Below are 13,055 nucleotides of genomic sequence, written 5' to 3'. Positions count from 1 at the left end.
AGATAAATAGTTTTATTTGAAAGTACAGTTAAGCTTATTTTCATAATGTAAATTACGAAATTTATATCCGCAATACGTAATAGTGTGATTCCGTCGGGGCGTCATGGTGAGGCGCGAGCTATCGTTGATAGGGGTGTATCTGGTTGGCCGCTTTGATGTTGGTCTTGATGGCGGAGGGTGGTTTAGGTAGCGAGGGCGCGGCCGGGCCCAGCGGCGCCGCCGGCCGGGCCCCCAGCGCCGGCCCCGCGCCCGCGCCCATCGCCGCGAGCCCGGGCCGCAGCCCCTTGCCCGTGCCCACCGCCGTCACCAGCGCGTGCGTGTCGCCGATTATGTGCGTCGGTTGCATGCCTGCGCACGACATCAATATATTTTTGTTTCATGCTTGGCAAGAGGGCATTGTTAATACATGATAATATATGATAGTTTAGTTTGGAGGGTTTAGACAAGACCCAGGGTTTTTTTTGTTAAGTCAAAAATCAAACTGAATGAAATAAAGCACCAGTTACATTATTTCTTTTAAAAAAAAAAGATAACAAGGATGGAGAATTTCTAGTAGAGCCCAGGTGGGGAAAGATTCGGAAGTACTGTGCTATACTACTACTGGCTATGAAAAATAAACACATAGTAAGTCAGAATTGTGAACTAAAATTCCAAAGAAAGTGTAAGGACCATATTTTTATAACAATACATAATAAAAGATCTGCTTTAAATATTAATTTATTAGAAAAAAAAGTTAAAGTAAACAAAGGTACAAAATTATACCTGCAGATCTCATTGATTCACCTTCCCAGTCTTCGCGGCCCTTGGATATTATTTCCCATACATGACTTACAACTTTAGCAAATTGTGCTACTTGTTTCTGAAAATGCAAATATTAATTATATTGCAGAACTGTCCATTATTATCAACAGACATGAACCATGACTAATATTATGTAAAGCACATAAATATAGAATATTAGAGAATATTTAGACATGAGGCAGCATTATTGTTTTCCTGATATATATATATTCATTACAAATTTATTAATATAATGATAAATTTCTGAGAAATATTATTTCCCTTTGTAATATGTTAATATAATGAAGTTTTACTATTGAAAATGTGCAGTAAATTAGCATACCTGAGCAGTATCATAGCTGAGAGTACTGGCTTTATGATTAAACTGTTGAAGCCTCTGTTCTGCTTGGGGTTCTGGTTTAGTACGAAGCAAGTCTGGTACTAAGTCATGGGTACATGCAGGTACTCTGCCTTCTGTCAGTCGTACTAGAGTTTCATCTCTTTCACAACTCAATTGCAGAGGTAAAACTATACGAGATCTCAATGGTGATGCTAATTCAGCTTGCAATATTTTACTTAATCCTGTCAGCTGTAAAATAACAATTATGATGGTACCATATAGATAAAATTATAAAAAAATAATTAGTTCTTACATTATCATCTTATACCATGGCCAGGCCTATCCACACCCTTAAAAATAAAATAGAATTACAAATTCAAATTCAAAATATCTTTATTCATGTATGTCTCTTATGATATGTCAAATCTACCGTCAGTTTGGAATGATTTCGAGATGAGAAGAACTGACAAGAAACTCAGCGTGTATTCTTTTCAAATAAATGTTGTACATGTATACAATAATACAGATTCAATTAAATTAAAATTTGGTAGAATAGAGTGATCACTACTATATGCCATTGTAAAAGCAAAAAGTCTAATCAGTGTTTATAACCTGAACAGACCAGTCCCCATAAGCAGCACCTGTACATGAGTATGATGGATGAGCCAGTCATCATTATATACAACCATATTAGAGGGAGCACATTGACCCGGCCCACCACACCGCCACAAGTTTGAACTTTATAGTGAGCATGTCTGTTTCATGTTACTTCACTTCACTTCTACAAGCAATTCACTAAAAAAATATCTATATAAACAATAAACGTACCTATAAAGTTTTTATGCAATAAACCAATATAACATGATAATGAGTTCCCTAAACTGCCAGCAATAATCAGTATGCCATGCCTAATTTTGTTAATCATTTTCTTACCCATATTTATTAAAGCATATCAATAAAAAATACTTACATGTCCTGATAATATTGCATAATTATCCAAAAACGTTGGCCAGTTAATTGTTTCATATTCAGTTTCCAATTTAGTTATAAGAGCCTGTATAGCTAGTTTCAAATCATTCACTCTATTTAATATTGCTTGTATTGTAGCTTCCAACTGCTTTTCCTCGCGTTGTTGTGTAGTCATATTTATGTTCATGATTATAAATATTCCACAACACACTATAATTTAAACTGGAGTCTACTTTTCCAATTTTGTTGTGAAATCGACAAAACTTCAAGTAATACTAAGATGAAAGATAGAAAAGAGGAAGCAATGCAAATTATACTTGTATTTATCCGTGGTTAACGCGTAGTTAAAAATCAAGGAATAACACCCCTTTTCGATATATCTGAGTACCTTTATAATATTATTCTTCAATCTTTAAATTACAATTGATTACAATTAAAATAACTAGACAGGACAACATTTTTTCTATGAATACAATGACAGTGACAGACAGTCTATGACAACACATTTGTTTATTTTACGGAAATGGCAACTAGGGATTCTGCCGGATGTAATCTAATTTGAAACAAAAGTAAGAATTATATTCTTCATTAGCAATTTATATTTATTACGTAACCTTTGGGAAGAATCAGTCCTAGTTCGTTTCCATACATGGAAACTACACACAAATCAATCACACAAGACTGAAAACGAATTGCAGGTTCAGAGAGGTGTTACAATACTAATTACTCAAATGTGGTAACCGTCACCTACAGATTGGATTATTACCACCACAAAAACATTGTTGCTAGTAGTCCATATACCTATTAGTACTAACATAACACCTATTAGTGGTACCCACAATGCCTCGCAATGAATATTATTGTTACGTCTATTGTTAAGAGCGATAATTTTTACTTCATGCGGCCCATAAAATATCCAAATGCGCATTACACTAGTTCATCAAACCACAACACTTACTTAATGCTTTGCATTTATATGGACGTTCACATGTTTCAAAAGTAGATAAATAAATGTAAAAAGTAGTTACAAATTGTAATTGGTTTTATTTTATATTATTGAAATATCACATTTAAAATTCTAATGCACCGGTGATCTGAAGGAAAATATTCAATATTCAGCATATGTTAAATAAATATTATGACATAACTTTCAACATTGGTTGACGTTTTATTAATTTTTCACGTTTAGTGTAAATATATATAATAAAATTACTAGTGTCTTAATTTTACTTCACACGGTACTTAGTAAGAAATAATTTATTTTGAATATATTATTAAATGAGAAAATAGTGTGTTATGAAACGATTGACTACTTTATGGCATTATTAATTGTTACATGCGTAGAATGGTAGTATAATGGCATATAGCATTACACTCGCCAATTGTACAACTTTCTAAGTGTAACGAATAAATATATAAAGATTGTCCACTTACAAGTCATTCATACATATAACATAGCTTTGTTACATGAGAAAACACTTATTACCTACAGTATGAAACAATATTTACATTACGTTTCATTTACAAATTATATCTATTAAATTTAAACAAACTTCTCCAACAAGTCTTAAAACATTTTAATAATAAGGAAAACAATATTTTATGAAATAGAATATGAATAATAGTTAACTGATCCGTCATTTGACAGTCAATGCTATACAATATATACGTCGCTTTATGTATTATGTAAGGAAGATAATTATTTCATAAATATAAATTGGTAACAAATTGATCAACCAGATTTGGCATTTATCTATAGTTTACGTTTCAGTAAAACTTCGCAGTTTTCTATAATTAGTTCAGCTAATTTAATATTCTGCAAGTCTGATGGAGAATTAGTTGATTTCTTGTCACACTGAAATAACATTTTCTGCAGTACTGATACTGTTGTAGACAATGATGGATGAGCAGGTATTGATGTGTCCAAAGCCTGTAACAAACATTGCATATAATGAAATAGTAAAATTGAGAGAAGGCGGAAACTAGTCATCTATTTGTATATTAAGGTTTTACGTAAAAACGGTTGCAGGCATAATGATGAAATATTCACAGAATATAGTGAATATCCACCGCGTTTTTCACTAGAATAAATAATTTATATGATATATATACAACGGAAATATTTGTAACTGGAAGCACAATTCGTAGGTAATAATAAAAATATTACGGGCATTGTATTATATTGGCCATGCCTGTTGCCCTGCATCATAATATATACTAACTATATTTCACTATAGCATAAAAAATCAATATAATATTAGGTCCTAACATAGGAAACTGGCGTTTTGTAAGGGTGTGACCTAAAGTAAGATATTTTCAAAGTATAATATATTAGGTTGTTCGGAAAGTTATTTAGTTTTTTCCTGACAGAGGATTTAATTGTATTTTTTTGCACTCAACATCACACTTAAGCCGTATAATTTTTATGTGCTTTGAGAGTTCACATAGCAAGGCTTGTGTGTGAAAAATTTCAATTCATTCCAGGCAGTAGGTTTTGGTTGGTGCATTTTCGACATATCTTACTGTTTTACTACAGAAAGGGCAAAAAAATGCTGTTCAAGCAAGAAAGAAATTGACCGATGTGTATGGAGAAGGTGTGTTAAGAGTACGCCAGTGCCAGATCTGGTTCGCTAAATTTCGATCCAGAGCAGCAGAGCAGCTTGCAGCTAAATCGGACGTGGTTTGCGATCCATTCGCTTCCACTTGGCCTCCGGACGCCCACGGGGCTTGTTTTGCAGGTCGAAATTTCCAGAACGAAAACGTTGGAACCAAAACCGCACTGTGTTTTCTTTTGCGACACCTCCGCCATACACATCATTAATCCTTCGAGCCGTTTTTGCAGCAATGGTGCCACGGCGGAACTCGTCCGCGTAAATAACGCGATACATATGCATTACGGTTTTCGAAACATATGCATGGGTAAATAGCTGTAAAAAATTTGAAATTGGAATTCCTAACCAAAGAGGAGATATTTGAGAACGAAGTAGCCAGTACGACAAAACGCCAATTTCATATGTAAGGACCAAATATTATAAAGTTTCTTAGATAGCTTGTCTAAGCTTACTATTTGGTCTTGTTAATATTTTAGTAACATTGCTTGCATAAAGTAATGTCATCACTTTATCGCCACTTTACAGACATATATTCCTTGTTTGTTATGGTATATTTGAATTGAGTTGGTTCAGTAGTTTGGTCATTATGATGTCATACACATGTACAAATATAGGAAAGACTTTATACAAAGAGATACTTATACTTACAGTGTTTTGTAAGCGTTTGTACAGGTGCGGTGTGACAGTAACTATCCATTCGGGTTGGTTTTTAGAATGTTCCAAGCTGCGCTTCAATCTTTGGGTTGATATGGCTAATATTGGTGACATAATAAGTTCTGGCTCCTTAATTAAACCTATTATATTTTCTGCTAGTGAGTCATATCCCAAGTGATATAAACCTATGACCTGTAACATATTGAAATTACAGCTTTCGTATTTTTGGTAGAATAGTAAACTATAATAAATTGTAGAATACCATTGAGCAAGTACAACGGTTATTGTAATTGAATTAAAATAGTTATTGTATCTATTTCATCACAATCATACACATATAAATAGTACCTACACATCTTTCAGACAAAACCTACTGAATGGATTTTAATGAAACTTTACAATAATATAGCTTATACATCAGACTAACACATAGCCTATAAATTTCACGTGGAAGATCGGCTAGTGCGAATATAAATTTATTAAGAACTACTAGCCAAACCAGTACGCTGCCTTAGTGTGTCAGTAACGAAATAGTAAAAGAAACATACTTTTCTCTAATAGATGCTATATACATAATTATAAAAAAATATACATATGTAGACAACACATGACTCTACCTGTTGACGTCGTAGAAAATCCACATCTATATTCCAAAGATCCGACAGTGTAGAGATTTTATCGATCCATTGTACACATTCCTCATCATTGTATTCTTTGAACGGACTGTTGGAATCAATAGTGGTTATCGTCTCAATAGCGGCTCGAATAAGTTTAGTGATAAATTTAAAACGTGGATTTCTTATTTTTTCTGAAGCTATCATGTTAATTTCTCTATTCACAACATTTCCAGTGAGAGCTTCAAATATATATTGGTAATCAATGTCGTATAACGTATCTAGCGGTTTTGAGAACTTTAAATTAAAGTTACATTGATAGTATATCGTGCAAGAAATTTGGTAATTCAGATTCAATATATCACTGTTAACATTTTTTATATCTTGTGCTACTTCAACTAAAGAGGGTACACTGTCATCCCAAATTTTCTCAAATTGTACTATTTGTTTTTCTTGGCTAATTGACATAGATGCACATTTTAAAAAATTACTCAAGTATACGGTTGTCAATTCGAGAAAACTCAGTAGATTTGTGTTACTGAAGCCGACATCTTGAAGGCATAGGGGATCCTTAGGTAATCTGCCTACTTTATTTACCAAACGGCAAGTGACCTCAAATATATGTTTAATATATGTAGACCATATTATGGACATTAGGCCTAAACGTAAATGGAAATCGGATATATTCATTAGACAGGAATTAATTGCCTTTAGTGCATTCGTATTTTGCATATTTTTTTGCCATGCCATTGCATACTCCCAAGACATGTTAGCTATTATATAATTAGTTGATGTACTCAATGGGAATTGCCGACATAGAAGAGACAGCCATTTGAATATTCTAGGGTTATCATCAACTAATTTTCTATTATTTTCCAGGAAAGGATAAATAGGACTACTATCTGCATCAGGTTCTACTCTATCACGATTTAAAGAAGTCTGTTTGTCTATCAATTCATTAACGATTATAGCTTCTGGAGGTACTCCCATGCTGCAAAGCCATTTTGCTATCAATTCGGTTACAGATCCTTTGCCCCTAGTATAAATAAATTTCAGATTTATATTATAGTCTTCAAACTGTAGTTTTGGTAATATATCTCCATTAAAATTCTCTTTAAATATCAATACAATACTTAAAATGGAAATATCCTCAAGTTTACCTATAAGTATACCCCATTTAGCATTTTCTTTTGTTAAAGACTCCCAAGCATCTTCATCTGAAGAATTTTTTTCAAATAATCGTCCAACAGCTTTGCAAGCCATTGCCACTATCATGCTTCTTAAGGGACAGGGCATATCAACAAGCATGTCCCGAACCTCTTGCCACCAGGGCGATATCTCATTGTACGACATTCTAGTGGCTTCTTCTGAAACACTGCTTATATAATACAGAACAGCTATAGATTTCTCAATAAGTTCAACACTTATTTCTTCTAGAGGCATGTTATTCACATGTATAATTACAAGTTTTAGTATTTCTTTCGGATCAAAATAACTGTCAATTATAATCTCGCTTAATTTTGTTAAATTATTCAATTTATATATGGTTTTGAAAGTATCAGAAGCTAGACTGTTTAATTTTTCGGCTGATGAATCAGGTTTCAAAGAAATATATTTAGATTTTCCTTCTAAAATAAAGCAGGAGACAAATTCTTTGAAAGTACTTAAGTTACGATCAGCAAATTTGACTTTGGCATGTTGATGTTCTTTGTAATAGTTTTCTTGAGATAGATGTAATAGTTTCTCTAAGATACAATTGTCGTCTTCTAAAAGATGAAATTCAGGTGTAGGTGATTCTTTTCCATATGATAAACTTAGTACTTTATTTTCTTGTACTGATAAAGTATTGTTTATGTTCGATACCAATTCTTCCATATCGTCAGGAATTTCGTTATGAATACGCCTATAAAATAAAGTAAGAAAAGTTAAATTTGCAAAATAGTATTTCATTTCCTCTTCTTTTCCACTAGTTCCCTGATCAGAAAAGCTGTTCCAAAAAGAAACCACGCAAGATATAACAATCTTTGGATCAATTTCATAGTTTCTTATCAACATTTCTAAACAGTGCTTTTTTAATTCCATCGTTTTAAGTTCCGTAGCTCTTTTAACGATTTCATCTTGATAGTATTCATAATCAGATGATGTTTTTTTAATATAATCCCTTAGTTCACGCAAAGTATGTAAATCTTTAGATCGTTGCGAATGTTCTCCATCCAAAGCATAGAAAAATGGAATGTTGAATCGTTTGAGTTTACCGTCGGGGTCAATTAACACGCATTGGAATTCCGGTAAATTTAGTTTTTTATGAGTATAGTTCTTTTCTGCACCAACTAATCCACAAGTGTTGTAAAGAAGTTGACCATTTTTAGTGGCAGTAAAAACAGCTACTCGATTTCCTCTTTGCATCAGCCTTATATCTATTAAGCCTTTTCTAGGATTATAAATGATTAGAAATACTGCTCTTCTAATTTCTTTGACAACAGACAGTTGAGGTTTTTTGTTGTCCACATCAAATATCTGGAATATATAAAAATTATATTCTATAAGAATATAAAATACCGTATCAACATATACCAATACAAACTATTTGATAAATACCTGAACAAATGCACACTGCGCATCCCTGCATCCTTTGAAAAGTCTAATCAAGTGACCTCTTTTGATGTCGAGTACAGAAACGCGACCAAAACTATCGACGACGGCAGCAAGCCGGCGATCTGGTGATACCACCACCGACGTACCTTGTCGTTGTACATCGTACAAACCGTTACGCATAGACAGCGGTTCTGTGCGAACTAATGGTTCTGTACTTGCTGGTGTGTTTTCTGCGTTAGCGCCACCGAGCCATCCTCTATAAACAGTAAGGTTGGTTTTTTTAATTGACAAATATATATATATATATATATATATATATATATACTGTTCTCATTCAGAAATTTGTTTGGTTGTATACTTACGGCAGCGCCGATTTTATTTTGTTTGCCACTGCCCTAGCGACATCTTGTAGAGGGGGTGTTGTGCCTCCTTCTAGTGCATAATGGAAACCTAAATATGGCTTAATACCAGCTCCGAGAATTAAAGAGTTGACTGGTGGGATCGAACGATACCTGAAACACAACAGTAAATTAATATAATTTTTTTCAATGAGAAAGCCAGAGATTGCTTACTAATGTTCTAATTTTACTTATTAGTTGGTGGTGAAATTACATATTTCTTTACAATAACATTGTTTGTGTATAAAATTACTACCGAATAATAGGAAGTCATTTTATACATATACAAAGTTGTGTGCAAAAGCAGTTTGTAATTCGAACAAAACTTTTAAAAATATATTTACCAAGTGTCATAACCGCCATAGGTAGATGCTGCCAAGAGATGATCATATGTATTCTTCAGTTCTAGCCCAACAACTGCAGCATCATTTATAATTTCTTGTTCAGTAAATGTCCATTTTCTTATATTAATATTACGACTCTCAATAGTGTAGTCATTGAGGATGCCTGCTTGAACTAGAAACATATATTACATAATTAAAATAGACAGTACCCTCAAGTAGTACAAATAATTGTATTTATGAGTTTGATTGTTTGTATCAATATTAGTGTTTTCTATATACAACTACATTAAGTATGTATATACCAAATAAATGTGGTTATGTATTTATATCAGTGGCCTAGTACCTATAACACAAGCTCTGCTTAGCTGGCGACTAGATGGTGCTGTGGGAATTGTCATGAGATATTATTATTGTACAACCCCTATACCCAAAGGCAACAATGCCATGGGGTCCATCTGAAAAAGCACTCATGAAATGTTTTTATAAATACCTACTCATGAATACAAAGAACTTGTTTATTTATTTATTTATTTTATTTATTTATTCTTTTGCACACAAAAATGTATACATGGCGGACTTAAGGCCTTATGGCATTCTCTACCAGTCAACCTTGTTTATGTCAATAAAAAATTGATTGGAAGTTCACTTTGAAGTTATTGTTGTGATATCACTCACATGCACTTTGTATATATTCAAACTGCTTAGAATAAAACAAAAACTACATTTTTAAGTTACCACAAGCTAAGTCCAGCTATTTCTAAGATAACAAGATATAATAGAAGCTTATTGATATAGTCCCCAGAACTTTTTTTTTATAAAACAGGGGACAAACGAGTTTGCGGCTCACCTGATGGTAAGTGATTACCGCCACCCATGAGCACTCGCAACACCAGGGGAATTGCAAGTACGTTGTCGGTCTTTTAAAAAGGAATAAGCTCTTTTCTTTAAGGTTTCAATATCGTATCGGTTAGGAAATACCATTGCTGGAAGGTGATTCCACACTGTGGTTGTGCGAGGCAAAAAGTTTCTAGAAAACCGCACTGTGGAAGACCGCCATTCGTCCAGATGATCAGGATGGTATTTCAGTTTCTGGCGGGTGGTACGGTGGTGAAACTCAGCAGCTGGTATTAATCCGAACAATTCTTCAGAACACTCCCCGTGATATATGCGGTAGAAAATGCACAGAGATGCAATATCACGCCGCAAAGCCAATGGGTCGAGTCTGTCACATAGATGTTGATTACCAATGATTTTGGCTGCTCGGTTCTGAATGCGGTGAAATGGAAGTAGCTGGTATTGTGGTGCTCCCGCCCAGAAATGAGGACAATATTCCATGTGCGGCCAGATCTGCGCCTTGTATAATTGCAAGCGATGGGCCGCCGTGAAATGCCGTCTCACTCTACTGAGCACACCAAGCTTTTTTGAGGCTATTTTAGCCTTGTCCTCCAAATGACCGCAAAACTGAAGTTCACTGGATATATCAACGCCAAGGACCTCGAGATTTGGCTTCACATCAAGGAGAGTGTCTTGAAACTGAGGAGATACGATAAATGGATACTTTTAGCGGTAAACACGCAAACTTGTGTCTTCTTGGGGTTGAATTGAACACAATTTTCCTTATCCCAAACCGAAACTTGATGGAGTGAAGTTTCGATTTCGGACACAATTTTGTTCCGGTACTCTATAATTTTTTATCTTCTATATGGAAACACCTCCCTTTACAGTTACATTTTTACTATTTGTATGTCATAATTTCTATTTTAGCTAATAATTTCATAATATTGTCAACATAAATTTAATATTTATTTCTTACATATAAATTTCAACAGGCATAATATTAATAACATTATCTACCTCTAGCTAATTGAGCTTTAGCATTTTTCAATGTTTGAAATAAACTGGTTCCAGTGATAATACATTCACAGTTTTGAAACAGAATGTGTATGTCATCTGGTAACGTTCCATAAGTGCCAGTGTGGCATGAGATCTTCATAACAGGTTTATCCTCCAGTTTTTCAAGTAGTAACAAATGGCCAGTGTTAGTATAAAAACCTACACTTCCATTTTTGAAACCAACAATAATACAAAACCAGTCAGGTCCATTCTGAAATAAATAAGTAAAGTAATTACAGTTATAGTATAAGTATAAAGTCAAACTGATAAAGCTACACCATGTATCAACCTGGATCTTAAACAAGAGAAATGTTTTGTTCAAAATATAGTAAACTGTTAATATGAACATACAAACATAAACAAACAATAAATTTAGAATTTATGAGCAAAACTTTTTATAATATATTAGAATTGGTTCATCCATACTAATGCAAGTGCCAGATATTTTAATTTTAAATAAACTGCTAACCTGTGATGAGTGTTGCGACGGACAGATAGACAATGCTAAAATTGCTGCGATGTCTGCAGGCAGTGTACCACTCCATACAATTAAAAAAGTGTTACTGTCTGTTGAACTAATCCATTGTGTGGCCAGAAGGCACAGACGGTTTTTGTAACCAATAGCAACTAAGCTTCCACAGGAGGACAATGATACTGAACACTGCGACAACCAATTTGTATCTAAAAATTAAAAATAATTAATAATGAATATTTGCACTTCCTGTATATAGAAGACATTCAACTTTTATTTTTGTACATGTTTAATTAGTTTCATAAATAATTTTTTATTGTAATATTTAATATCTGAAATTTATTACAATTCAAACATGAGTAATTTTCTATCATAATGTAAACTTTATAGTAACAATACAATAAAATAAGTAAATGTGCTTGTTGCTGACATACTGGCCACATACTTATATAGTTTATATATTATATTTTTCTAAACAATTTTAATATATGATTATGACAGACAACAACAGTGATAAGACTAATTGATATGAAATATAATTATAATTTTTGTTACAGTTTATAAAGGGTTTTGCATTGAAATGGGCATCAATAGAAAAATTCGGGAACATTCATGATAATTATTATATAATGTGTCTGGATTTACGAAAACAATGATTATTGCAAATCTTTGCTGACCTTCTTTTTCTGGTATATACAGAGCTCGAGCTATACTTGAAATATCACCGCAGTCGGCAATTTGTTCTACTTCACACGTCATTATGCTATGGGAATCGTTTAGGTGAAATGTTTTAAAATACTCATATCAGAATTTTTTTTGTGGAAATATTATTGATTATTATAAAAAAAGATGAAAGAAATAAATATTAGATTGTTTACAAAGAAAACTATAAAGAATATATTTTGTGAATATGACACTTGTCAGTCTGTGAGTCAGTTTTTGTTCAGTTGGGGGGTTTTGACAATGACATTTGACCAGAACATTAGCGCAGTTCCCTTTGCCTTTCCTTTAAAGGATAAACAGGACTAAAAAAATCTTTTTGAACGTTTTTCCCTACGAAGAGAAAAACCAAACCAAAAAAAAAAAATTGCCGATAGATACACAATTTGGGGCCTCAGGGTTATCCGTTTTAACCCGCCTTGGAATCCGGGGGTAACACCTATTTGGTACTGGATTAGCAGCGTATGGATATAAGAAATTTTAAATTTATATAATGAAAGATGTGTACTTGTGTAGAGTGTGATGAGTAGGTACTATTAAGACCAGAAGTCTAAAAATCTATGTAGTTAGTAGAAAATTTTATATAACAGATGAAAACATATAATTTTAATTAGGCGAAAAATTGCGTAGCTACTGCGTAAAATAGCGTGTATATGTACTGTGA

The 13,055-nt window shown here is 33.4% G+C and overlaps 2 protein-coding genes across 2 annotated transcripts; both read right to left on the bottom strand.

The window, feature by feature from the left end:
- Positions 1–16: 16 nt before the first annotated feature.
- On the bottom strand, positions 17–2,512 carry LOC131845062 (mediator of RNA polymerase II transcription subunit 8-like). Its single transcript, XM_059194074.1, has 4 exons — positions 2,091–2,512; positions 1,124–1,369; positions 763–859; positions 17–348 (listed from the first exon to the last, which is right to left on the bottom strand). The coding sequence occupies exons 1-4, from the start codon at positions 2,274–2,276 to the stop codon at positions 119–121; spliced, it is 759 nt and encodes a 252-aa protein (XP_059050057.1). The 5' UTR covers positions 2,277–2,512; the 3' UTR covers positions 17–118.
- A 795-nt stretch (positions 2,513–3,307) lies between these two features.
- Positions 3,308–12,570, bottom strand: LOC131845051 (rab3 GTPase-activating protein non-catalytic subunit-like). Its single transcript, XM_059194063.1, has 9 exons — positions 12,349–12,570; positions 11,669–11,880; positions 11,161–11,410; positions 9,307–9,478; positions 8,927–9,076; positions 8,568–8,820; positions 5,973–8,486; positions 5,350–5,547; positions 3,308–4,019 (listed from the first exon to the last, which is right to left on the bottom strand). The coding sequence occupies exons 1-9, from the start codon at positions 12,428–12,430 to the stop codon at positions 3,843–3,845; spliced, it is 4,008 nt and encodes a 1,335-aa protein (XP_059050046.1). The 5' UTR covers positions 12,431–12,570; the 3' UTR covers positions 3,308–3,842.
- Between the last annotated feature and the right edge of the window lie 485 nt (positions 12,571–13,055).

Source organism: Achroia grisella, unplaced genomic scaffold, assembly GCF_030625045.1.
Source record: "Achroia grisella isolate CSIRO2021 unplaced genomic scaffold, CSIRO_AGI_Agris_v1 utg4502, whole genome shotgun sequence".
Lineage (NCBI taxonomy): Eukaryota > Metazoa > Arthropoda > Insecta > Lepidoptera > Pyralidae > Achroia > Achroia grisella.
This window is presented reverse-complemented; position numbering and strand designations above follow the sequence as displayed.

What these genes read in the sequence shown, in the direction of transcription:
- LOC131845051 (XM_059194063.1), bottom strand. Translation starts at nt 12,430, where the DNA reads ATGACGTGTGAAGTAGAACAAATTGCCGACTGCGGTGATATTTCAAGT. An exon ending in AAAATAAAATCGGCGCTGCC is followed by an intron (nt 8,821 to 8,926) that starts GTAAGTATACAA and finishes TACTGTTTATAG; the next exon opens with AGGATGGCTCGGTGGCGCTA. An exon ending in ACAAACGCTTACAAAACACT is followed by an intron (nt 4,020 to 5,349) that starts GTAAGTATAAGT and finishes TGTTTGTTACAG; the next exon opens with GCTTTGGACACATCAATACC.
- LOC131845062 (XM_059194074.1), bottom strand. Translation starts at nt 2,276, where the DNA reads ATGAACATAAATATGACTACACAACAACGCGAGGAAAAGCAGTTGGAA. An exon ending in TCAGCTATGATACTGCTCAG is followed by an intron (nt 860 to 1,123) that starts GTATGCTAATTT and finishes TTGCATTTTCAG; the next exon opens with AAACAAGTAGCACAATTTGC. An exon ending in TGAATCAATGAGATCTGCAG is followed by an intron (nt 349 to 762) that starts GTATAATTTTGT and finishes TGTCGTGCGCAG; the next exon opens with GCATGCAACCGACGCACATA.